Source organism: Pseudopodoces humilis, chromosome 2, assembly GCF_049639895.1.
Source record: "Pseudopodoces humilis isolate 2021_Gansu_Grassland_sample_001 chromosome 2, ASM4963989v1, whole genome shotgun sequence".
Lineage (NCBI taxonomy): Eukaryota > Metazoa > Chordata > Aves > Passeriformes > Paridae > Pseudopodoces > Pseudopodoces humilis.
In genome coordinates this window covers 30,644,214-30,667,118 of record NC_142201.1, presented here as the reverse complement: position 1 = coordinate 30,667,118, position 22,905 = coordinate 30,644,214, and the positions used below count along the sequence as shown (strand labels likewise).

Sequence of the window (22,905 nt, the reverse complement as noted above, 5' to 3'; positions counted from 1 at the left end):
TAAAGATCAATTGAACAATCAGCCTACAAACCCATGCAGTAGGGCATACCATGGAAGAGTCCTTGACTACCAAATTCACATACCATTCCCACTCCTCTCTCTGACATTTAAATACCTGCCATGTGGCTTTATATTTATTTTTAGTACTTTCTTTATGTTCTTCCCCATGGAAAAGGCTTGTAATATTTTGTAATTAGAGTGTTAAGTTAAAAATACTCTTATAGACATCAATTATTATCTTAGTGTATGTAAAGAGATAATATGGTAATTAGGCTGTGGAAAACAAAGGATGCTTACAGCACTTGAACAAATCAACTAGCTTCCACATGATCAACAGAAGGCAAAAATGTGAAATCAGAGTTGATATAGGTGGCAAAAATAAAGTCCTACACATACAAGGAATATAAACATTCTCTGACTCATTACAGAACAGTTGCTTAAGACAGACAGAATTAAATAGTCAACATGTGCTCATTAACTGAAGAAATCAGTTTTAGAAACAATAAGTGTTACATGCATCTGTTCAGACTGAATGTATTTCAGACACTTGGCTATGAACTTCAGCCAAGAAAAGAAGTTACTATGGCTCTCTCCCCTCTCACTATTTCCTCATCTTGCTTCTAATAAGATTGCCTGAAGTTATTCCAGTTTCCATGTGTAAGAGTTACAGCAGCATTTATTTCTTAAAGGCTTGTAGAGGCAGGGACACTAAAGGAAGAAAAAAGAAATGTTCCTCTGGAAAAGCAGTTCTTATACAGAACTGGTTAACATTGACCACAGTCATGGTTTAAGCAATATTTAATGCTTCTTACTCCCATAAATCCCAATTCCTTAGCAGTGTGGGACTGAAAAACACCACCGCTCCCATCTATTACAGGTTTATTGGGTAGCAAATCTACTTGAGAGGCAGCTTGCCCACACATTTTACAACCTTGATCAGCTCCTCATCTTTGAAAATAGCTCTATTCTGAGAAACCCTCTGAGATACTCATCTACTAAGGAAACTCTTCCTCAACACACCAAGTGAACTTCCAGTTCCATACCTTGTATTATTTCTAATAGTAAAAGATCATCAGAATTTACGGCAAAGTCACAAAAGACAACTTCACTTCAAAACGGAATGATAACTTCTGCAGCTTGTTCTGGATTTCACATTTTTATTGCAAGTACATGACAGGTACCCATTTTGGCCAGAATTTGCAGCTTTATGCTTGCCATCTTTTTCAACATGTAAACACACATTCAGGTCAATCTGTCGGAATACTCAGGAGTAGATACCTTCCATGAAAACACCACACAAAAGGATGCAGCAGGTACCATCTTCTTACTTTACTCTCTGTTTTGTGTAGAGTTCTGATGAACCCCAAATTCCCATGGCTAGGTCTCGTGATGAGGATTTCAGTATCCCTTCCTTCCTCTGAATCTTGCCCTGGTATCCAACTGAAAATTGAAGACAATATGTTAAGAGCGGGTATTTTCTAAAAGAAGTAATGTAGTGTGTTTGTGCTACCTTGGAACTTTGTAACATCAGAACAGAAGGCCAGAATAAAGCAAAAGAAAACTAGTGATGTAGCCACAGCAGATTCAGATGAAAAAAAGCATTATATGACCTTAAACCTCACACAAAACTAAAATTATGTGATAAGCTTCCTGTGTATTCTGAAATAAACAACATAAATGATAGAACAGCACAGTAGGATGGCAAAGAACCCATGAAAAACAAGGTAATGTAAAGCTGCTTAGATTGATTTTGCAAATATAACTGATTAACTGAAGGAGGAAAATTCAGATCTGTTTGAAGTGGGAGTCACTACAAATGTCTGTGAGGAGAAGGATAACTTAAATGTACAAAGTTTGTGGAAAAAATAGAAATAGATCAGTAAAAACAGAAACAATATTCATCTTGTTTATTCTGAAAGTTTATTATTGGCATTTAGAGAAGAAGTGTTTAATGAAAGGCTAAAGATGATGGTAAAGCTAAAATAAAAGCCACAGTACAGTACTTACAGAAGCTAAACTGCAAGTTCTTACCCAATGCAGGAGAAAAACATACTCTGATCTTGGGAGAATTCTTCTGAACTTAGATAGCCAGTCTTGAAGATGCCAGTGACAGACTGCAACTCAGCCATAATGTGATACTAGACTGAGGAGGTTTCTTTTACCACCATTAACTAACCTTCTTCCAGAATTCAGAACTGCAGCAAAATTTGTCAGAGCTAGACTCACAATGACACAGCTTGTCCAATAACCAAGTAGCTTTCACTTTAAACCTTGGCCCTACTTGAACATCTAAAGTGTACTAAAGTTACTCCACTGATAAGACTTTCTCTTTCCTTGAAAAGAAAACAGCATCTAGGCAAAACCCTGATGATTTTAGCATTCCATAAATTATATCTGTATTTAGCATCCAATTTGGTTTTGGACATTCTTTAAATTTCACTATTATAACAATAACAAGTTTGACTGAGCACGATTATTGAAATTTACAGAAATAACAAGACAAAAGAAACTTCACTCATCAGCCTTAAAACTTGGAAGAGTTAAATAAAATCATTTAAGAGCCATGCCTCTTCCTGCATTACTGGAGGCATTTAGTGAGAAACTTAGTTTCATCAAGCTCCCTTAACAATCCACAGACAGAAAAATACAGGCACATCACCTGGAGATACTTATCTTGCAGTTTTATATAGGTATTTCAAACTTTCAATATACAACATCTTCCTATACACAGATATAATAATTTGTCACTTTATGAATTTAATACGGTTCATATAGAAGAGGTACAAAAAGCTGCTATAACTAATAAAAAATGGAAAAAAAAATTAAAGTACAATTTCAGCTGAACACTCTTCATCAGATAAAAACAAAAATAAAAATGAGCCCTGCACTTCTCATGTTTGTAAAGTTTTAATACCATCTTTACCACATCTTAAATATGTTTTAAATGCTATGGAAACACAAGCAAAAAAATTCTGGACAAGGAACTCCTATTAAAATATAGAAGACTTTATCTAATTACATTTTTAAAAATTACTTGTCATTTCCATATGGGATAATTCATTATATAAAAAAAAACCCTGTTATTTATCATGAAGTCTAGTACTACAAGAAAATGAATGACTCAGCGTGAATTCAATGCAAGATCCTGCTTCAACAGTGAAAGTCTTACTTCACTTCATTTAAATGCTCTACATAGATGTTTTTCAAAGACCTTACAGGCAAAGGATAGTTTGTCAATGTTTTATCTTACAATTACCTGATCTATTAATATTTTTAACCCAAAACTTTAGTAAAAAAAATACTGAAAATACCTGCCTACTTACCTGTGATATTCTAAGCCTAATCCAATTTAAACATGTGTTTTTCCAATTTTTCCTACTCTATGGCTTCTTCTTCATGAGAACTGAGTACAACACCCATAGTTTAATCAAGATTCAAAGGCAACAGCTGTTCTGCTTTTTGACACCCACCTTACTGAAATACCATGTTTTTCTTAAAAGGGTGGGGGAAAGTACAGGAAACATTCAGGCCATCAGCAGAAGACACACCACACTTACCATTGATCTTTTGCATGCAAAGAATGTCACTTGCAAACTCCTACAGTGTCCTTCCCTCAAGCACTGTTTAGGGCTTTTGTTTTCCTAGTAGATGAAAAAATAAAGGATTAAAAATTTCATTTCTGCAGCTTATCAAAGAGACATCAAAACACTTCACAGAATCATACAATAGAATCACCGAATATTCTGAGGTGGAAAGCAAGGATCATCCAGTCCATCCCTTAAGGGAAGGCCAATATAGGGATGGGACCCACGACCCTGCTGTTATTAGCACTACGCTCCGGCCAACTGAGTAATTTGGGTTGGAAGGGGCCTTTGAGGATCATTTGCTTCCAACTTCAGAAAAGTTCGCTAAGGATTTCGCTTCCGTACGGTGACCTGCGCTCTCCTCCGGAGCTGTAATTCCCTAAACTGCTGCAAACAAGAGGGAAGAGGCCGTAAAAGGGCGACCTGCGGGTCTCCGGCCAGGAAGTGCAGCGGTACTCACCTGCAGGACGCAGGGGCTCTCCATCAGGCACTGCCGCAGGTCCTCCCTCACGCCGCTGCAGGCGCGCCCGTCCTCCTCCTTATCCTCGTAGTACTTGGGCATGGCGGCGAACCCAGCGCTATACCCCGCTGCCGCCCGCCCCGCGGCCACCGCCGACCGCCGCCGCCGCCATCCCGGGCGCTGCGGCCGCTTCCGGCGGGGGCAGGAAGGGACGGGGCGGCTCCGGGAAGGATCCCGAGCGCCTGCGCCGCGGACGGTGCCGGAAGGCTGCGGGAGGCGGCCGTGGTGGCGGTGCCGGGCGGGGCGGGGGTCGCGCCGCGGGCCGGGCCAGCAGGTGAGACCCTCAGCGCCGGGCGGGGCTCGGGGGGTGCGGCGCTGCCCGGCCCGGAGCTGAGCGCGGGCCCCGCTGAGGGGGGGCGGGTGTTCGTCATCAGCGGCGGCCGGGCCGCTCCTAAGTCGTGGAATCGTACACTGTTAAGGGCTGGAAGAGACCGTAAAGATCATATGATTCCAACCCTCACGCCGTGGGCAGGGATACCTCCCACTAGACCGGGTTGTTCAAAGCCCCATCCAACCTGGCCTTGAACGCTGCCAGGGTTGGGCCATCCACAACCTCCCTGGGCAGCCTGTGTCACTGCCTTACCCCCCAAACCCCACCCCACAGTGAAGAATTCTTTCCTTGTATCTAACTTAAGTTTCCCCTGTTTCAGTTTGTACCCGTTACTCCTTGTCCTATAACTGCAGTTCCTCATGAGGTGTCCAAGCTTCCCTGTTTTCCCCCTTCAGATATTGGAGATACAGGAGGTCTCCACACAACCTTCTCTTCTTCAGGCTGTACTGCCCCAACTTTCTCGGCCTGTCATAAGGGAAATTCTCCAGCCCTCTTACCAACTCCTTGGCCTTCTCTGGACTTGCTCCAACAAATGTCATTGTTTATGTTTGTGCTCAGTTTTTGTCACTTCATTGCAGCCGTGGCCCACGTCGTGTTATTTGTGCCCCGTATTGTGTGGAAAATCAAATATATCTTTTGAAATTCTTTCTTTAGCAAGATGCTGCCAACCACATTGGTTAATTCTGGGAGCCAGGGCAATGGTGTGCTGAGCCCCAGAGATGCTGCGAGGCACACAGCTGGAGCGAAACGCTACAAGTACCTCCGGAGGCTCTTCCACTTCCGACAGATGGACTTCGAGTTTGCGCTTTGGCAGATGCTTTACCTGTTCACTTCACCACAGAGGGTTTACAGGAACTTTCACTACAGAAAACAGACAAAGGACCAATGGGCGAGAGATGATCCTGCTTTCCTAGTGCTGCTCAGTATCTGGCTCTGTGGTGAGTGTGGCAGAACACACAGTATAAGGAAGAGGGAGGGAAAGTTTAGGGATGAGCATTTGTTTTCCTTCTAATAACACCCACAAAAAGAACCAATCTGTATGGATTACCTTTTAATCAAAATAGAACAAAAGAAAAAGGCTTAGCCTTTTTGAAGTTAAGGTGGGAAGTAGAAATCGGAGTAGGCTTAAGTAGTACTCCATAGTCTTGAATTGATCTCTCAGTTGCAACTCATTTTCTGTTGCATTTTAAACTGCATAGTTCACTGTAACTTTACAGACAGTACGAAAACCCTATGCTACACGGCAGTGTTTTTGTTAAAAAATACTGAATATTTGGTTTACCTGAGTATTATGGATAAAACACTGTTTTTACTATAAAGGCCCTGGTGAGATTCTGTATATTGCAGAATCAAGCTGTAAGAAAAGTGGCTAATATAAATGACTGAACTGCAAATTCAGTATTGTCTCAGCTCACTTCTATTAGTATATTGCTGTTTGTAAAAGAAAAACTCTTAACTGAAATAAAATTACACATGTGGTTTGGGTTAGCAAGGAGCTTTTATAAAACAAATAATGTTCTATTGTAGCACTGTCTGAATTTTTTTTTAAATAGTTTGGGTGGAGCACTACAATTTGATCCAAGCACAGATGAGTGTTCATATTATGAATAAATTGCATTTTATCTAGTTTTTGGTGGAAAAAAATTGAGCTCTTGGACTGAAAATCTTGGGGGGAAAAATAAAAAAGGAAACTGGAGATTTCATAACAGGGTACATAAAAAACACCATCAGTTAAAGATGTCATGCTTTTGTTTCCACAGCTGACTTTAATGATCTTTCTCTGCTTTCAGTGTCTACTGTAGGATTTGGATTTGTGTTGGACATGGGCTTCTTTGAAACAATAAAACTGCTACTTTGGGTTGTATTCATAGACTGTGTAGGCGTTGGGCTCCTGATTGCAACTCTGATGTGGTAAGTAGTGATTTCTGAAGCTGAGTTCAGCATTCAGGAAACAAAGAAAGTCCTCTGCTGTTTGTGAGACACTTGGTTCTTTGTTTGTGATAAACTTACACTCAAGTATTGACTGTAGGTTTTATGCTGTTGTAGTAATTGTTTCAAAATGATACCTTAAAAAAGAATACATCACTTTCTTTATTTCCTACAAAGTTAAGTAGTCAGAAGGTCTGTATGATGAACATTCCAGCTTTTTTCTTTCTTCTTAAGCTGGTTAACATTCAACAGTAATACCAAATTGAAGAAAGAAAAAAAAAAGGTGATGAAAAAAGAAAAAGCTGTTCAATCAAAATAATGAATGGAAAAGTCAAGTAGTGTAAGCCTGAGGTTGATTCTGTTTAAGCAGGGCAATATACACTTGGCCTGTGCTTCTTGCTGAAGATTGTAGCTAGTGCCACTACAGCAATATCTATTCTGTCTTGTGCTTGGCACCTTTTTGCTTTGTTGGTAGGCACTGCCAGTTTTATCCTCTACTGTCCAGAGCCTTGCAGAAGTAGAGAGGCAGGAGCAGGTCATTTTACAATCCAGGCCTCATCAGCAGCATGGATGTGTGCTGCAGCAGTGAGGGAACCATGAAATGATGGGAAGCCACTGTTTCTGTGCTGCAGTGTGGGGAGGGCACCAAAGAAAGAATTTTTATTTTACAAGGAACTTAAGAAAGCAAGGGCATTTAGGGCATAAGAGTTCTTAGGGATGGAGCTGACATCTTAAAGTGATGATGATTGGAAAAGAGATAAATCCTGACAGTGGTCTCAAGAACTACTCCTTGTAATTGCAAAATTGAGAATGAGGTACATAAAAGAAACGTAGCTGATAGATGATAGGTCCACCTGACCTATGCTTCTGTCGGGGAGAGCAACCCATAAATTTCTTGGGGAAGAGCTTACAGTAATGATCCCTGTCCCCATCCTCCAGCAATTTGTGCTTCAGGATGCAGTCTCCTAAGCCAGGAAGACTTCAGCATCTGCTGATCTTCCTCTGCCTTTTAGTCAGCTTCCTGCAGGCCTCAATACCAGTCACCTGGCTCGAGTTTGGTTCAAGTCCCTTCTTCCAGTGCAGGCTCACCTTTTTTCCCAAAAGCTCCCCCCATTCCTAATGAGTCTAAACTCCTTCTTGCCTCACCTCTCCTCGCCTTGCACCCAGGCTCTTCCTCTATGCAGAGGCACCCCTTGTGCTCATCCCTTTGCACAAAGAGTAGGTCAGAGGAAGCTTCCATCAAAACTCTGGTCTCTTATTTCTGAGCATGTCTTTACTTACTGTTCCTCTTCTAAATGGGATAAATATTTTGATGTCAGCAGACCTTAAGCTGGAGAAAAGAGCCTTGAGGCTCACTCAGTAGCCTGTAACACTGGGCAGTGCACTTTGCATTGGCACATCTTTTCAGTAATAATGGGCACATGTTATGAGCACTCTCCTGCCCTCGTCCTGTCCTTGTAGTGCATCTGTTCTGTAGAGATTAAATAAACCATCTCTATGTGAGGTGTGCTGATCTTGTACAAGCACTTCACTAAAGTTATCTCCCTGTGTGTACACAGAGCTTGTGACCATACTGATAAATTGTAGCACTGATATCTTTATAAAGAAGTTTTGTTTTTGTATTACCCGCAGGGTATTTCAGCTGCCTTTAGCATGCAGGGGATGTGACGATAGTTTTAACAAAACCACTTTAACAATAGTCTGGTCTGCATGATTCTTGCATGTTTTTATTCCCAGGTAGCAGAAACTTTGTGATGGAGAGTTGGGATCACATATGACTTACTACATCAAACCTATGCTTTGTCAGCTTTATAGATTCATACTAACAACAGTCTCAAATATCTTTTCATGTAGGTTCATTTCAAATAAGTACTTAGTGAAGCAGCAGAACAGAGATTATGATGTGGAGTGGGGATATGCCTTTGATGTACATCTGAATGCTTTCTACCCTCTTCTAGTCATCCTTCATTTTATCCAGCTGTTCTTCATCAACTGTAAGTAGAATACTTTGAGCTCTCTGCTTCAAAATGGTGCACTATCAAAACAGCTGAGAGCAGTTATCTCTTGCAGATGTCATCATATCTGATTCTATCATTGGGTATTTTGTTGGGAATACATTATGGCTGATTGCAATTGGCTATTACATCTACGTGACATTCCTAGGATACAGTGGTGAGTAACATCAACTTCTTTTGTATTTGTTTGACTGAAAAGAAGAGCATGTTTTCAGGGTATTAATTTGATCTTAGTGTGTTATTTGTAAAACAGAGGCTCAGCTGCATGTTGAAGTAATTCCTTCTTTGTGGTAAATGAAGTTTGATAGAAATGTACCAGTCCATGTTTCCAGCTGGGTGGACATCTTAACCAAAGAATTTATATTCTCCACCTCACCAAATTCCCTTCTTGTATTAGACCTGTAGCACCACAACTTAGTTTTGTTGTTCCTCTGTAAATCCACTTGAAGATGTTTGCATTAGATAAAAATTCTGTAATGAGTTTAAGACCACAGTTTTAGGTAAAGCATTTCCCGAAGGCATTTTGAGATAACTACAGGGCTAGTAGGGCAGAGATGTCTGATGAAGACAGCAGAACAGAACTATTTTTTATTGCTGCCTTTCCCCAAGGCTACTCTACATGAAGCACCTTTTTTAAAGAGCACTACTTTATACTTGCTTCAATATTGCTTCTGTTTCAGCATTGCCCTTTTTGAAGAACACAGCTATTCTTTTGTATCCATTTGCACTTCTCATCATGCTCTACTTGATCTCATTAGCATGTGGATGGAACTTCACCAAGATGCTTTGTTCCTTTTATAAATACAGAGTGAAATAAAACCAGGACTTCGTGTATCCAATGTTTATTTTGTTTCTACCTTAGCCATTTTGACAGTAAAGAAAAAATTAAGAACATTTTGTAAATGGTTGTAAATTTTTCTTTATTGTAGATAATTGTGTAAAAAAGTTTGAAGTGTCCTTTTTTTATTAAAATATTTACAACAGTAAACATGTTAGCAATTTTGTTCAAATACTTTTGCAGTACATTCCTAAAAACAAGTTACTTGTACATTTCCGTAGCTTAAATTTAACTGCAACAAGTCTATGTAGCATAACTCTTACTGCAGATACTTTGCACAGACTGGCATAAGCTCTACATTATGAGGGGTTTAAGTGACACCAAAAAGCAGTTTTCTTGAAGAGTAATATTGGACTACCTTGCCTTGGGACTGTGTGAAAGTACAGATCTTAATAGTGTTGCGATGCTAAAGCAACAACTGTCTCTAGATACAGATCTATCCTCTCCTTGTATGAAAGGTTTTGAGAACAGATTTACTTTAGTGACTACTTCAAATATACATGGACAACTCTGGCACACAGAAGTAACAGTGATGAAAGGCACAATTAACATGACCCATATCAGGTTTCCAAAGATAGCAGCAAGTTTTTCTCTAGCAGTCCAGTGGGTATTACTACATCCACTGTTAGGAGTGGCAGGTCAATGAACATGGAAGGAAAGTACAAGTTGGTTTGGCTACAGGGTTGGGCTTATGGCAATGCCTGCAGCTGCAAAGTCCACAAGGCAGAAGTAAAACTGACCATCACAAACAATACCTTATGGAAAGTGAAGATGACTGCATTGGAAAACTGTGTTCAGCATGAAACATGAGCACTAGGATTCGGTTTCCAAAACAACGCAAAACTAAACTGGTTACAGTAAGACAATTTCAATACTAGAATTTGATCTCTAAGGTAAAACTATAATTTATCTTAAAATACCAAATATGCTGGCAGTGCATCTTACAGTACTGTGTGTTTCAGCCACTGTTAAGGCTTGAAGAGATTCACGTTTCCCTCTCAGCAGATGCTGAGCAACATTCTCTTTTAAAAAAGGAAAGCACTGAACTACTGATCCATGGAAAGTGCAGGATTCCAGTCAGGATCTGTCCCTCCCTGGCTAACAGCACAAACTCCCGTCCTGCAGGCAGCTGCAGCCTAACTGTACAACTTTTCCCCAACAGGAATCCTAGCATCACTGATCATCCACTTCAGTTCAACAGTAAAAATACTTTACATTTAGTGCTCTGTGGTGTGATACCATTGAAGGACACGGGGCCTGTTTACCTTCCCTTTAGAGAGATAAACATTTTTTTTCCCTTGAAAGAAGGCTTCATCATTCTCAAAATTAAGCTACTTTAACTTCCAGCAGTTCACTGTTTACAGCAGAACTTAGCAAAACCCTTCAGAGACCACTAAGGTCAGGAAGGTGACACTCAAGTACTAATTCACCAGGTCTCCATGGGCTGTGTGTTTTACATCAGCAATCAATGCTAGCCTGAAAACACCAGTTGTTTAATAGCTTTTTAGCCTTATGCTGGTGATTGTAAAGATGATTTAAAAACACAATGATTTTTTTTTCCCCCCTTTCTAGCTAGAGTTACTTGTGTGATGTTACTAACTTTTTCATAATACACCATTCCTAGTAAGAACAAACATAGAACCTTGGGTTCATGCATTTTAGGGGAGCAAGGTTTGAGAAGATTTCATTTTTCTTTTACCACCATGAGACTAAAAGAATACACCAAGTTGGAGGTGAACTACAAAGTACTATGATACTTCATCTGGAGCAAGTACTTCCAACAAAATACAAAGATTATTGAAATTATATCTGGGAAAAAATAAAATAAAATGAGGAAACTGGTACACAGTTTCCAAATTTTTCCAAAGACTAATCACACTTCAGCTCATTCACGGAACTGTGTTTCACACAGGCAAAGTATAAATTGCTTTGCTCTAAACTGACTCAAGGTATTTAAAAACTGCTTTGAAACATCTAAGACAAGCAGTGATATGACAGAAGACTCCGGTCTTTTCTTGGTCCATGAATCACATCTATCTGATTTTTTCTAAGCCATCTTTAAGTACAGAAAAAATGAATATATCCATAGGAATTTTCTCCATCAATGAAAACACACGGTTGAGATGCCTGCAAAAGCTCAAAGCCTTATACAGTGCTTTAGAAACACTCTAATTTTCACATCCTGTTCACATTATTTACAAAGTTTTCAGTAGGATGACCCACTGAATGAGCAAAGCAAGATTATACTGACAGTCTTGTGTTTCCTTGGTCCCAAGTAATCCTTATAAGCTCAGAAAAGCAAATGTTCACATCAGCCAGTCTGTTTGGCATCCAGTATAAGAAGTTCATTTGCCCAGATAATAAAGATTTCTGGCTATGCCTTTGGTCTCACAAAAATTTGCTCTTCTGAAGCTTTAACAGCTTCAGGAGCTAACAGGAGCATAGGATAGTGCAGGTTTTTTTAAAACACTTTCCATTATTGGATATCTCTTAAGATTCAGCAGCCTTGAGGGGATTTTTAAGGTCACAACAAAAGTAACTTGAAATTGAATGCATGAAGGAAAAACTCTCTCAAAACAGGTAATAGGTTTAAGATGCTGTTTAAGATCTCTTATGGTAATGCTGTTCTTACAATGGAGATGTGCAGGAGACACTGGCCCACTGGTGTAGACCCAGTCCCAAAGGGTACCCAAGCTAAAGGCTGATAAGCCAAACAGCTCAGGTGTTCTTACTTCACCATACTTCCAGGAAGGAGACTTGCACCACTTTAGCCTGACTTAGGGATTGGAATTTAAAGGTACAAAGCCCAAAATAGTTGTCTGCAGAAATAATCTACCTGATTACACCAGTTCTGAATTTACCTGGATCTATGAAATATAATTTGTATTAATGTGGCACATTTATCTAGAGAGCATATACACTCAGGAACATTGAAAGTATTCAAGCAGCCCAGAGTATTTTCAACTCCTGCTACTACAATGTAATAAAAATGCATCCCACTTTTTACCACACACTAGTTTAATTTGTTGTCTCAGATAAATTTTTTCTCAACATTTTTGAAAACTAAATATACTACTAACCAATCTAGCAATCACTGTACGGGTTCTATGTATTTAAATATATTATCAATGATTCATCTTAACTACTGTGAAACGTCAGGAACAGTGTTGCTTTGAGAATAAGCACACAGCTTCCTTACATAAATAGTACCAATAAACTTCTGGACTCACAGAAAATGGAAAAGGTCACTGTCAGCAAAACTAATTATATTAAGAAACTACAGTATTGAATGTATTTCTGCAGTCTGGATTATAATAAACAGCCCTAGTTTAATTAACTTGCATCATTCATTCGGACACAGCTGAGAAGAAAACCTAAATACTTTCTCAGACCTTTGCTAGCTGACGTGTGATAAAAAGCCATTGCATGTTGGTAATTTGATGGCAGGGCATTATACAGGAAACAAACAGGGCTGTAGCACCACAATAGGCTAGAGTCACACAGGATTCAGAGCCTAGTCACCCACATTCCTAAATCCAAGAATAATCTTCATTTGTGTGACCAGTGCTTAGCTTATGCCCTCAGTGTCTATGGGCAACACAAGTTTTCCAAGTAACATTTTATTTACACCACCTGATGCGATCAGAAAAAGTAAACAAGGTCCACTTGGTATCTAATTTTTCTTGAACTTACACTAATCAGTCTAAACTGAAGGTCTTATCTCTGTGTACAAATCTTGTCTTCCCTAGACAACATAGCTAAATCAAAATGACAACAGTCTGTAGAAGTAGTTAAGTTCTTCAACTTGAATATTGCTGAATTGTGAAAGCTATGGCACAATTCTCCAACAAGGCAGAAGACAGGTTGACACTATAATCCAGTGGTGAGGGCTTGCAGTGCTAGAGAGGCAGCTTTAGGCTCCTGCCTAAAGGTTTGTAAGGACAAACCTATCAGGAAAGGGAGCCCAAATCTATCAGCTGAACTTTATTGGGGAAGTACAAATTCAAGACCTCTGCCCTAGATCAGGGAACCTGCAACAGGTTTTGTACATATTTGCCCTGATCACAAAGACAATAAAGGTAATTTCCAACTTAAGTGATTCTATGATCCTATGTTGGGGGTAGCAGAGTGTGTTTTTTTCCACAGGGAAAGCTGGCCAGCTTTTGAGATGTCAGTTCCAAGAGGCTGGTTCACAGCACAACTGAGAATACCCAAGCCAGTGTGGATGCCTCCCTCCAATGTCAATCAGGCACTTCATTCCTATTAAAGGGAGGAATTCCTCCCTCTCTCCTGGCCATTTCTGACTAACTGAATTTTTCCCATGCATGAGTCCTTACACATAAGCACCTAAGTAGGACTCTTAAGAAAAGCAGCAGCATTAGTACTGCGACAGTTCCACTCTGACTGTAATCCAGACCACTTTCTGTTCCTGACCAAATTTCTGATTCATTTAAGATCACTGTTGTTTCCCTTGAAATGAAAAGGCAGGGTACTAACTTGAGGCCAAATTCTGTTCCTACTATAAGGTCAGTGCGAGTTTCCATACTGATCCATAAAGGAGTCAAACTAAGACCTTGTTTTAAGCAAAAGAAGAAAATAAACTGTAACTACTCACTAATGTATCCAAAATAAACACTGCAATAACAGAAGTTTTTAAAAGGAGACCACTGTAAATCAAATGTATCTACTGTTCATTCTTGTGATAAAAGGTAGCCTCCTGTCACTCCAAAGCAAAGCTGGAGAATGATTTTCTTCAGTACAGAAAATGAATTTGTTCAGCCTAGGAAATGTTTACAAATATTTTTAGAAAGAACTGGTTTGGAGTTAAAAAAAAATTCTTCTAAAATGCAATGGATTCAATCTAAAATCACTGCAGATTTAGTACATAATATGAAACAAGACATTTCAACATGCTTTTTATGTGGCTACAAACTGTACATAGTATAATTTCATAAGCCCCAAAGAATAATGCTCTTCAGAACTCTGTTTATGCCTCTGAACATCATTCAGATTCTGTGTATAAAACTACATAATTTAGAAACTTAATCTTGTTTTTTTTAAACATGGCAGTATATTTGAAATATGGTATTAATTTATGTTTGCATCTCCAAAAAAAAATGTAGAAAGATAACTTAAACTAGACAATTCATAAAAAAACTATATCAATTTAAAATTTTACTGCATAAAAATATGTACTTTTCAAATTATTTTAATAAATTAAATATCCCTAGCATTTTTAATATATATCCCTGACAGTCTATAAAAGAGGGTTCTTGTTATAGAAAATAAATGGAACTCCGAAAGTACCCCCTTCATAAAACTTATTTAACAATAATTATATTTTTTTTCTTCAAGGAATGTAACAATATGTACAACTATATTACTACACTATCAAAATAGTACAGGTTAAGCGTAACAGGGTTCTGCAACCATAAGATGGTAAAGTCACATTACAGTGGAGGACAACTTGGGCCTCGGACGGGCATTATCAGTGTGGAGCATCAGTTTCTGGATGGATCAGATAAGAAGGGGTAAATACAATCTTCTCATCTACAGTAGATTTCACAGGAGGTAGAGTTCAAGTGAAAAATAATGACATTTGGAATAAGGTGCATGCTCAGTATTTTCAATTTGTGACTTTCTAAGGATGTCAGATTTTATAGGAAGAATTTTCAAGGATTCTTTCTTTTTCCTCTAAAGCAGATTTCCATGATCAGTTTGTAATCTTTTTAATATGAATCTGAAATACAGAATCAGAAAAAAATTAGTCATGGTTTAGTGTATTACATTTCTCAGTAATAAGAGGTAACTATTTTTAGTGTTAGCTAAAAGTCCGAGCTTCAAAAAAGAATGAAGAAATCTCCCATTCACTGGTTATGTTTTTCAATGTTCTTCCACCTCTTACCTCATTCAAAATTGCCCAAACAGCTGAATTTTGTATCACTGAAAGCCGGAATGATGAAATAGGATTTAGGCTGGGGTCAACTGTTCCTTCAGCTATACCATTTTCAAACTTCCCTGCAAAAGTACATACTCAATCAAGTCCTGTTCAACGAACTGAAGTACAAAATCCAGAAAATGTACCTGCGGTATCACAATAAACTGTGACAGAATCAGAGTATCATTCCCAAAATAAAAGGCAGTGAGCGATTTTGACATCAGATCCAGTTTTTGCAGCAGCAAACAATATGGGGCACACCAATCTGAACAGGATTATGCATAATGACAGCTTTGAAACTGTCTAAAGGCATTAACACCTTGAACTCGGTGAAGATTTTGACACAGGTATTCATTTAATATCACAGAAATTATATGCTTTTAGCTTATGTGTTTTCAAATAGGATTAAGGACAAGGAATATCATTCATGCATAACATATTCTTATTTAAAACATCTTCAGTTATATTAGGACAAGTAAGAATTCAACTTAAAAGCCCAGTTAGACTTTACAGTTAAACCATATAGACAACTGTAATTTATTATGACAAAAAAATGTGCTTCCATTTAACAGAATTTCCCAAACTGTGTCCAGCAACTCATTAAAACTGTGTAAAATTTCTCTTCCTTGACAACAAGTATCCAAGCACCTTCCTCAACAGCTACTTGGATGTTGAAATGCCAATCTCATCCTGTGATGAGACAGCTGATTGTTTATAGGGTGGGTTCAAATCCAGGCCAAGCACACAACTCACACCAAAGCACTTGTGCAGTCACAGGACAGAGGAGGTGATCTTACAAAACCTGGAAATGCCTCTATTATAATCTAGGTGATTAAAACTGGCAGAAAAGTTGGATGTAGCTGCATCACAAGTAAGAATCACAAGAGATCTCTGTTTAGTACATCAGTCTCTGAAAAGAACTAGTGGACACAATATTAAGTAAAGCCTACGGAGTCATGTACCCAAAAATGAATGGTAAAAACTCTGGTTTAGGTTTGTTTTGGTTTTAATAAAGATGTCTTTAAGCATTGCAATAGTAAAAATACACATTTTTTTCTACTGTTACATACCTATCCTGAAGTAACCATCCTCTAAGCGTTTGTCTTTGGTTTCTTTGCTTAATACCAGTTCTTCACTCTAAAACAACAAAGCATAAATGAGATAATTTATTTTGACATATGACTATGCCAGAGAAAGACAAATGTGTGTGCATTCTTCTTATATATTCAGCATCCATTTTTTCCAAATAATTAAGAACAAGTCTGGAATATAGGTACTTACAGCCTTAGACAAGGCAACACAAAAAAAAACCCAAACAAAACAAACAAACAAAAAAAACACCACCCAACAAAAAAACCCACAAAAACCATGAAAGAGCAGCAGTGTCCCAGGACTGAACAATACTTGGATTTGAAGGAGAGAAATCTCCTCTAAGTGCTCCATGAAACTCTCATGGTAATTGCAACGTGAACAGAATTCTTAGCACATACAAGCATACACTGTAGGAGACAAGGAAAGACAGGACCTGCCTTCTTTTTCTATGGCTTAACAAGAGCTTTCTCTCTTGGACAAATGAAAACCTACAGTTTGCTTTTTGACCTAAGACTTTGGGTGAGATGGAAAGCCATCAGACCAGCAAGGGAAGCACCTCAGCTATCACTGCCTCACTGTAGGGATTAGTAAGTGTTTTTTAATAAGCACCAAAAAAAAAATAAAAAAGCTTGAAAAACAGCTCAAAAATTAAAACCATGATCCAATACTGAAAGACCCACTCTAAGAATTTCTCAGGAATTAATTAAAAATGCTTGGTAAAATGGAGATTAAATTTATTAGTTTTTTTCTTTTTTTTAAATTCCTGTTTTGAACTAAGGCTGCTGAAAAAGTGGTGGGAATGTTTTTGGTTATTTATTTGGGGGGCAGGTGTTTTGGTTTTCTTTGTTGTTGTTGTTTGGGGCAGGTTTTTGTTGCAGGTTGCCTTGAGGGCTCTTTTAGTGTGCTGCTTGAATCCCAGACAGATCCAGTCTGGGGGTACTCTGATATCTAAGGGTTGTTTTTTGTTTTTCTGAATTCTACTTAAGGAAGATCAGGATGAAAATACTTGAATGAGTGTCTAGCTCTACTGAAGTGCAGGGTGGAGAAACAGGGCCCTCAGGAGCTGCTGTCCTCAGCTGATAATATTTTACTGACAATATTTTCTGCTGACACCAGTGGCTTAGGAACAGGCCAGATGCAAAATTTCCTGTTTACCTTTTACACAAATTGCATCAATAGCAATAGAAGCTCTGCAGCATTACTTCCTTAAGGGATGCTCTGGTGAGGGACATTCCACAGCTGAGTAAAGCCAAAAAGGAGATGCCTGATGCACATTTTTGCTCATTATCTTGTACATTCTTGTATCTTGGGCTTAGATCAAGTGAGGGCTGCTGATGTTTTTGTGGCTGAATGTATTTCTACAGGTCTTGAGAAAAAATCCCCTTGGATTTTATGACACAATATCCCATGTCATGTTGTATAATTAGAATCAAACTAGCAATTTTGCTTTTTAAGGATGGCAATAGTAAGAATTTCCTATTTTTGCCTGCTCCAAGGAAGGCAGACTGGGAAAATGGAGATGTGAACTCCTCCACACTTACTTAAAAAACAACAACAACAAAAAAAAACCAACCAAACAAACAAAAAAAACCCCCATTCAACATTCGGCCTATTTTTCAAGATTCCTTTACCAGGTATGTGGGGGAAGATAGAGATACTTTGCCATTTTAATACTAAATAAAATAAACTTGTCTGAAGTAATATCTTAATCCTCTCAGTCTTTTGTTATATAAATAGTTAGCTGTAATATCTAGTTGAAGGAAAAGAACCAATGCCATCTGACTTCAAACAAGAATATACTTTAGATAGTGTAGCACTCTCCTGTTGTAAAACTGGCTCATTTATGGGGAAAAAAATCAGAAACTGGGAGAAAGGTACACATTCTGTTTAAGAATCTATATATTTTGGTATCTAGTGGGTTTGGATGTGTGTCAATCCCTCAACTAAGACTTTTTTACAAAGTCAAATAGCAGACTGACTTTCATCTCCCAAAATACACAGGAGAGGGCAGACTGTTTATTTTTTTGTTTTAAATAGCAGCAATGAACTGGAAGAAAATTACCTTGCTCACCTCAAAATTACCAACAGCACTTGTAGCAACTGCACCCTGAATGAACATCTGAATAGTTACAATAGTCTTCTCTGAACATATCCAATGAAAAGAAGGAAAAGTATGAGAACATCATAACATCAAGTTTATACAGTTAAAATAACCATTTATGTCTCCTCACCCTGTTAAAAAAGTCAAAGAGACTTTTCTTTTATCCTGTAAAGGAGAAGATACAAATCAAAAAATTCATACCTGAAAAGGCAAAACTTCTACAGTTGTGTTTAGAAGTATGTCTCCAGGATGCTCTGGATTGCCACTGTGAAACAAGTACCTATAAATGAAAAGGAAAAAAAAAAGTCTTCCTACATCAGTCAGAATCAACTGTGTTACTGTCTTACATGTTAATTGTCACTTATGGATGTTACAAGTATAAACATATTTTTTATACTGGGCCTACATCAGCTGGGGCTAAGATGGTTTCACATGTTACTGTAATTGGAAGGGGTCAAGTTTTGCAGTTGCTACAGAGTAGTTTGGCAATATTTTACAGAGGAAGGGAGTCTGCATCATCTGCTCTTGCCAGATTGCATTACCCAAAGCTGTAGTCATTACTGCCTGGCACACACTGGTATCACCTCCAGGAGCAGGAGCCCTGCCTTCCTACAGCCTCTCCCCTGCACACGTCACCCTCTCCCTGTGCCCACAGGATGAACCCTACAGATCCATTCTTAAACAGTTCTGGGAACTTAGCCAAGTCAGTATTTTGCCAGGTGAGTGTTCCCCAAGTTCCATCTCTCCACCATGGTTCATTGCAAAATCTCATTGATCACTGTGCCAGGAATTCCCAACCTACATCCACACCCTTTATGTTACCTGAATTCAAACTTCTGTTCCAAGGACAGATTTATTTAAGAAAAAAAATCCCCCCCTCCAAAAAAGCCTCAAAAAACAAAACAAAACAAACAAAAAAAAAAAAAAGAAGAAAAAGAAAATACAACAAAAACCAAACAAAACCCAAACAAAAAACTACAAAAGCCTGTTTTTGACACGTATACACACATAAAAAGGACTTTTTAAAACCTGTACAAAGTTCCCATTACTCTCACTCAGTTGTGCAATTATTTTTTTTTAAATTTGACAGAGTAAGTATGTTGGAAACATTATCTAAACCATCCCTATCAGTATCAATCAGTGAAGTGCTCAAATTCTAGCTGCCTACTCTGAACAGCTTTTAAAGTACTGCATGTGTGTAGATTATGAAACAAAAGAGACAGTTTAATTCCTCTTTCTTTATATATAACAGGAACTTCATGTTATTCTGAATATGCATTATGTAAACCAGTAATAATATTTTTTTACCACTAGGTGGAATCAATGCTTGAAAATTGTTCACTACTTGCCATTTTTTCTAGTGGACCAGAGTAAATTCAGATTACTGTCATAAACTACTTAGATCCTACACCTACTCAGATGCCACTTTTAGGAAGACAATTTTACTTTTATTATGTTTAAATGAATATGTAAAAATCTATCAACACATTTCAAACCTTTCTTCAATTGGAACTTAGATGGTACTTACTGTTTATTTCTCTTTGACATTAAATATGTCACCAGCCAGAGACAAAATTAGTTCAGAAATTATCACTTGATTAAAATTAAAAACACTAGCTCAATTTGCAATTATATTAAGATGCAGTTAGAAATGTAAATTCCAGCTTGTCTTTATCCAATATATCTGAAGCCAGTTTGAATACCTGCCATTAATCCATACTCCATAGCTACAAGACAAGTAGAAAACAGTTCTCTGACCCTGACTCAGAAATGTCTGTGACCCCCAAATGATAGAAGTATTTTAGGAAAAGCACACACACATAGAACATTTATCAAGGCTCAGAAAAGGAGCAACACCTCACATTGTGACACAAGAAAGCCACGCTGATCCCTATTGCACTGGTTTCAGCAGAACTGCACAATTGTACTGGAAAACAGAACTGGACTAAATAAACCTCACTACTGTGTTTCAAGAAAAATAATTATCACACTGTACTTTAATGTAAAGGTTAGTCAATTCCAAAGTATAAAAGCTACCTAAAACATCCACAGTTCTTCCTAAACAAATCTTGTGACTTTTTCTAGACATTAAGGACATTCAAAAAATCCCAATGAATTAGTTTTTTCTAGGAAAATGCCTTCATTGTACATCTCAATAGTAAGCAAAACAAAACTCTCAGGAAAGTTGACCAGAAAACTAAAAGTACATTCTGCTGTCTTTTGACCTAATAGATCTAACTAGACATTCCTTAGTCTGTCAGATAGCCTAAGCAGTACTGGCCATTTTTTATCTTGAAAACATTGAAAATTCTAAGGAGACTAAATTTAAAATGGAAGTAATCAAACACTCGCTGTCTAAGGTATTCCCATCAAATGCTCCACCCAAACCAGACATGCTGCTTTTCCTTTGCACTTAGTTCTGAGAAGACACACCTAAAAATTCACAAAGAAACTCCCTGTGATCTGGGATCACTGTGCTCTCAATGAACAGTAATTGGCTTTGGAGCTTTGGATGGGTTTTTTGGGGGAAGCAGTAGCAGTGAGGGCTTTGTTTGTTTGTGACAGGTTGTCATTTATTTATTTGGGTTTGTTTGCTTGATTTTAAAAACAACCCAGCAAGCACACAAACACAGCCAACCATTTCTCCTACTGAGCTATCAGCTTTGAGACTGAGATGCACCTTCCTCCCTTCAGCAGTTGTCACTGCATTAGAGCAATGCACTCCCGAGTTGGCACAGTGCCAGAACAATTTACAGCAGTAATTAATCAAACCCGAATTTCATGTAATCAAACCTGCTATTTTAGTATATTTTCCATAACTATCTGTTAATCCATATGCACACACAAATGTAACACATGCACATGTCACATTTTAAATTATGTTTAGAAAGGAAGGGATATTTTTATATCTGAGCCTTGCTTCAACACTTGACAGATAACACCTACGTATACATTAAAAGTTACACAGATTGAAAACAGAAGCCTAAATACACATACACAGTCAATCTGTATCTATGATAAATATTTTGTTTAGAACTAAAATTTACCAATTAGAAAGTTTTATTTGAAACAAAATTTAATTTACATACAAACAGATATTCTACAGCTCCTAAAAAAAGTGTTATTAGCTATTCTTCTGTAAATGTGCTTTTCTGACTGGGGAGATTTTCTAATAGAGATTCTTTGGAAATGGACTGAGAGAGTAAAACTAATTTCAAAACAAAGGTCACTTAAACATCCCATTCAAAAATCCTTGAAACGGCTTCTAAGGAACATGTCTTTACCTCCCCAAACCTTTTGCACTCTATATATGCCAAGACCTTTTTACAAACTTGCTGTTATTCTAGGTATTTAATTGGATGAGAGACTATTATGGGTTTCTTCCTCCCAGGTGGAGAGAAGACTCTTATGTCCCCTAACTAATGAACTGATTTATTCATCTGATATTTCTTAAGTAAAACAGATATTTCTAAAAACCACAGAGACATTTGCAGGACATTTAGGGTCCTCATTAAATCACTAATGTAGAGTAATCCAGCTAATAGCCATAGGATTACGAAGTTGCTTCCTTTTATTTAATTCCTGCACCAGTAGTAAGATGTCTGGCCCAGTGTTTTTTTCTATCAAGAAAAACAAGAGAAACACTGGTTTATAACTGGACTGAATGACCTTAAATGTCTTTTCCAACCTAAAAGATTCTATTATTCTATGGTTTTCAGACTATGATAGGCATTTCTCAATACAGATACTGAAGGATCTGGGACTAGCTTTGCTTTCAATTTCTAAATTATTTTGACACCTGTTGTGGGATTTACACACGACAGTCCATGTAAACAGTAAAAACAGGCACTTTTTTTCCCCAATTACTTAACATTTTTCATAGGGTAGAATCACTAAGATTTCCATGTCTATCTGCTGCTTAAACCTAACACCTTCTGAACCATTCCTTCAAATAAAAATTCTGAAAGCAATGGATCTCTGAATGTAGTAATCCCAACCAAACATAAATTCACCTAAAGTTAAAAAAGCCAAACCCTACTATTGCCTTATGGAATATTACTTCACTACTTTCTTACAAAATACAAACAGGAACATAGTTTCAACATTTTTGATCAAAGTCATCAGAGAAAAGTAACTCTAACTTAAAATTGCTAAGTATAATACTAATGTATCTGAATCTAAGAGAACCTTTTCTGCTGGCAGTGTCTTTTTAAAGAGTCATGGGTCAAATTACCAGCTACTCTAGATATTCAAACACAGAGACAAAAACCTCCTCTCTACCAGAAATGATTAAATGTATGAACTCACATATGTTCTGCTCATGACCTCCGTGTGGTACGAGAGTAAGAGGAGGCTAAGTGTTAATATTTCATGTAGCATTAAAAAATACACAAAATTTCAAGAGCACTGAAGGTTTAAAAACAAACAAACAAACAAACACACCAATAGCAATCATCAAACTAAATGGAGGAAAGTCAAAGCTGCAAAGAAAACTTCTGTTTTCATACACAGTGACTTCAGTATTTACCCAGGCTGAGGGGTTGAGTTGTTGCCATG

General features: G+C 37.9%; 3 protein-coding genes across 6 annotated transcripts in view; 1 reads left to right on the top strand and 2 right to left on the bottom strand.

Moving 5' to 3' along the window:
• Positions 1-1,137: 1,137 nt before the first annotated feature.
• Positions 1,138-4,244, bottom strand: COA5 (cytochrome c oxidase assembly factor 5). Its single transcript, XM_005516524.2, has 3 exons — positions 4,045-4,244; positions 3,558-3,641; positions 1,138-1,440 (listed from the first exon to the last, which is right to left on the bottom strand). The coding sequence occupies exons 1-3, from the start codon at positions 4,144-4,146 to the stop codon at positions 1,399-1,401; spliced, it is 228 nt and encodes a 75-aa protein (XP_005516581.1). The 5' UTR covers positions 4,147-4,244; the 3' UTR covers positions 1,138-1,398.
• Positions 4,245-4,263: 19 nt separating this feature from the next.
• Positions 4,264-9,367, top strand: UNC50 (unc-50 inner nuclear membrane RNA binding protein). The gene is made up of 6 exons (XM_005516525.3): positions 4,264-4,378; positions 5,090-5,373; positions 6,226-6,346; positions 8,219-8,358; positions 8,435-8,536; positions 9,060-9,367. The coding sequence occupies exons 2-6, from the start codon at positions 5,094-5,096 to the stop codon at positions 9,194-9,196; spliced, it is 780 nt and encodes a 259-aa protein (XP_005516582.1). The 5' UTR covers positions 4,264-4,378; positions 5,090-5,093; the 3' UTR covers positions 9,197-9,367.
• Positions 9,368-14,410: 5,043 nt separating this feature from the next.
• MGAT4A (alpha-1,3-mannosyl-glycoprotein 4-beta-N-acetylglucosaminyltransferase A) overlaps positions 14,411-22,905 on the bottom strand; it is a 73,571-nt gene continuing 65,076 nt past the window's right edge. For all 4 annotated transcript variants that reach the window (XM_088051959.1, XM_005516526.3, XM_088051960.1 and 1 more), the window contains 4 exons: positions 18,550-18,628; positions 16,226-16,292; positions 15,123-15,235; positions 14,411-14,957 (listed from right to left, as the gene is read on the bottom strand). In XM_088051959.1, coding sequence (XP_087908085.1) covers positions 14,931-14,957; positions 15,123-15,235; positions 16,226-16,292; positions 18,550-18,628 — 286 coding nt within the window. In that variant the 3' untranslated portion in view covers positions 14,411-14,930. The remainder of the gene's footprint in view (positions 14,958-15,122; positions 15,236-16,225; positions 16,293-18,549; positions 18,629-22,905) is intronic.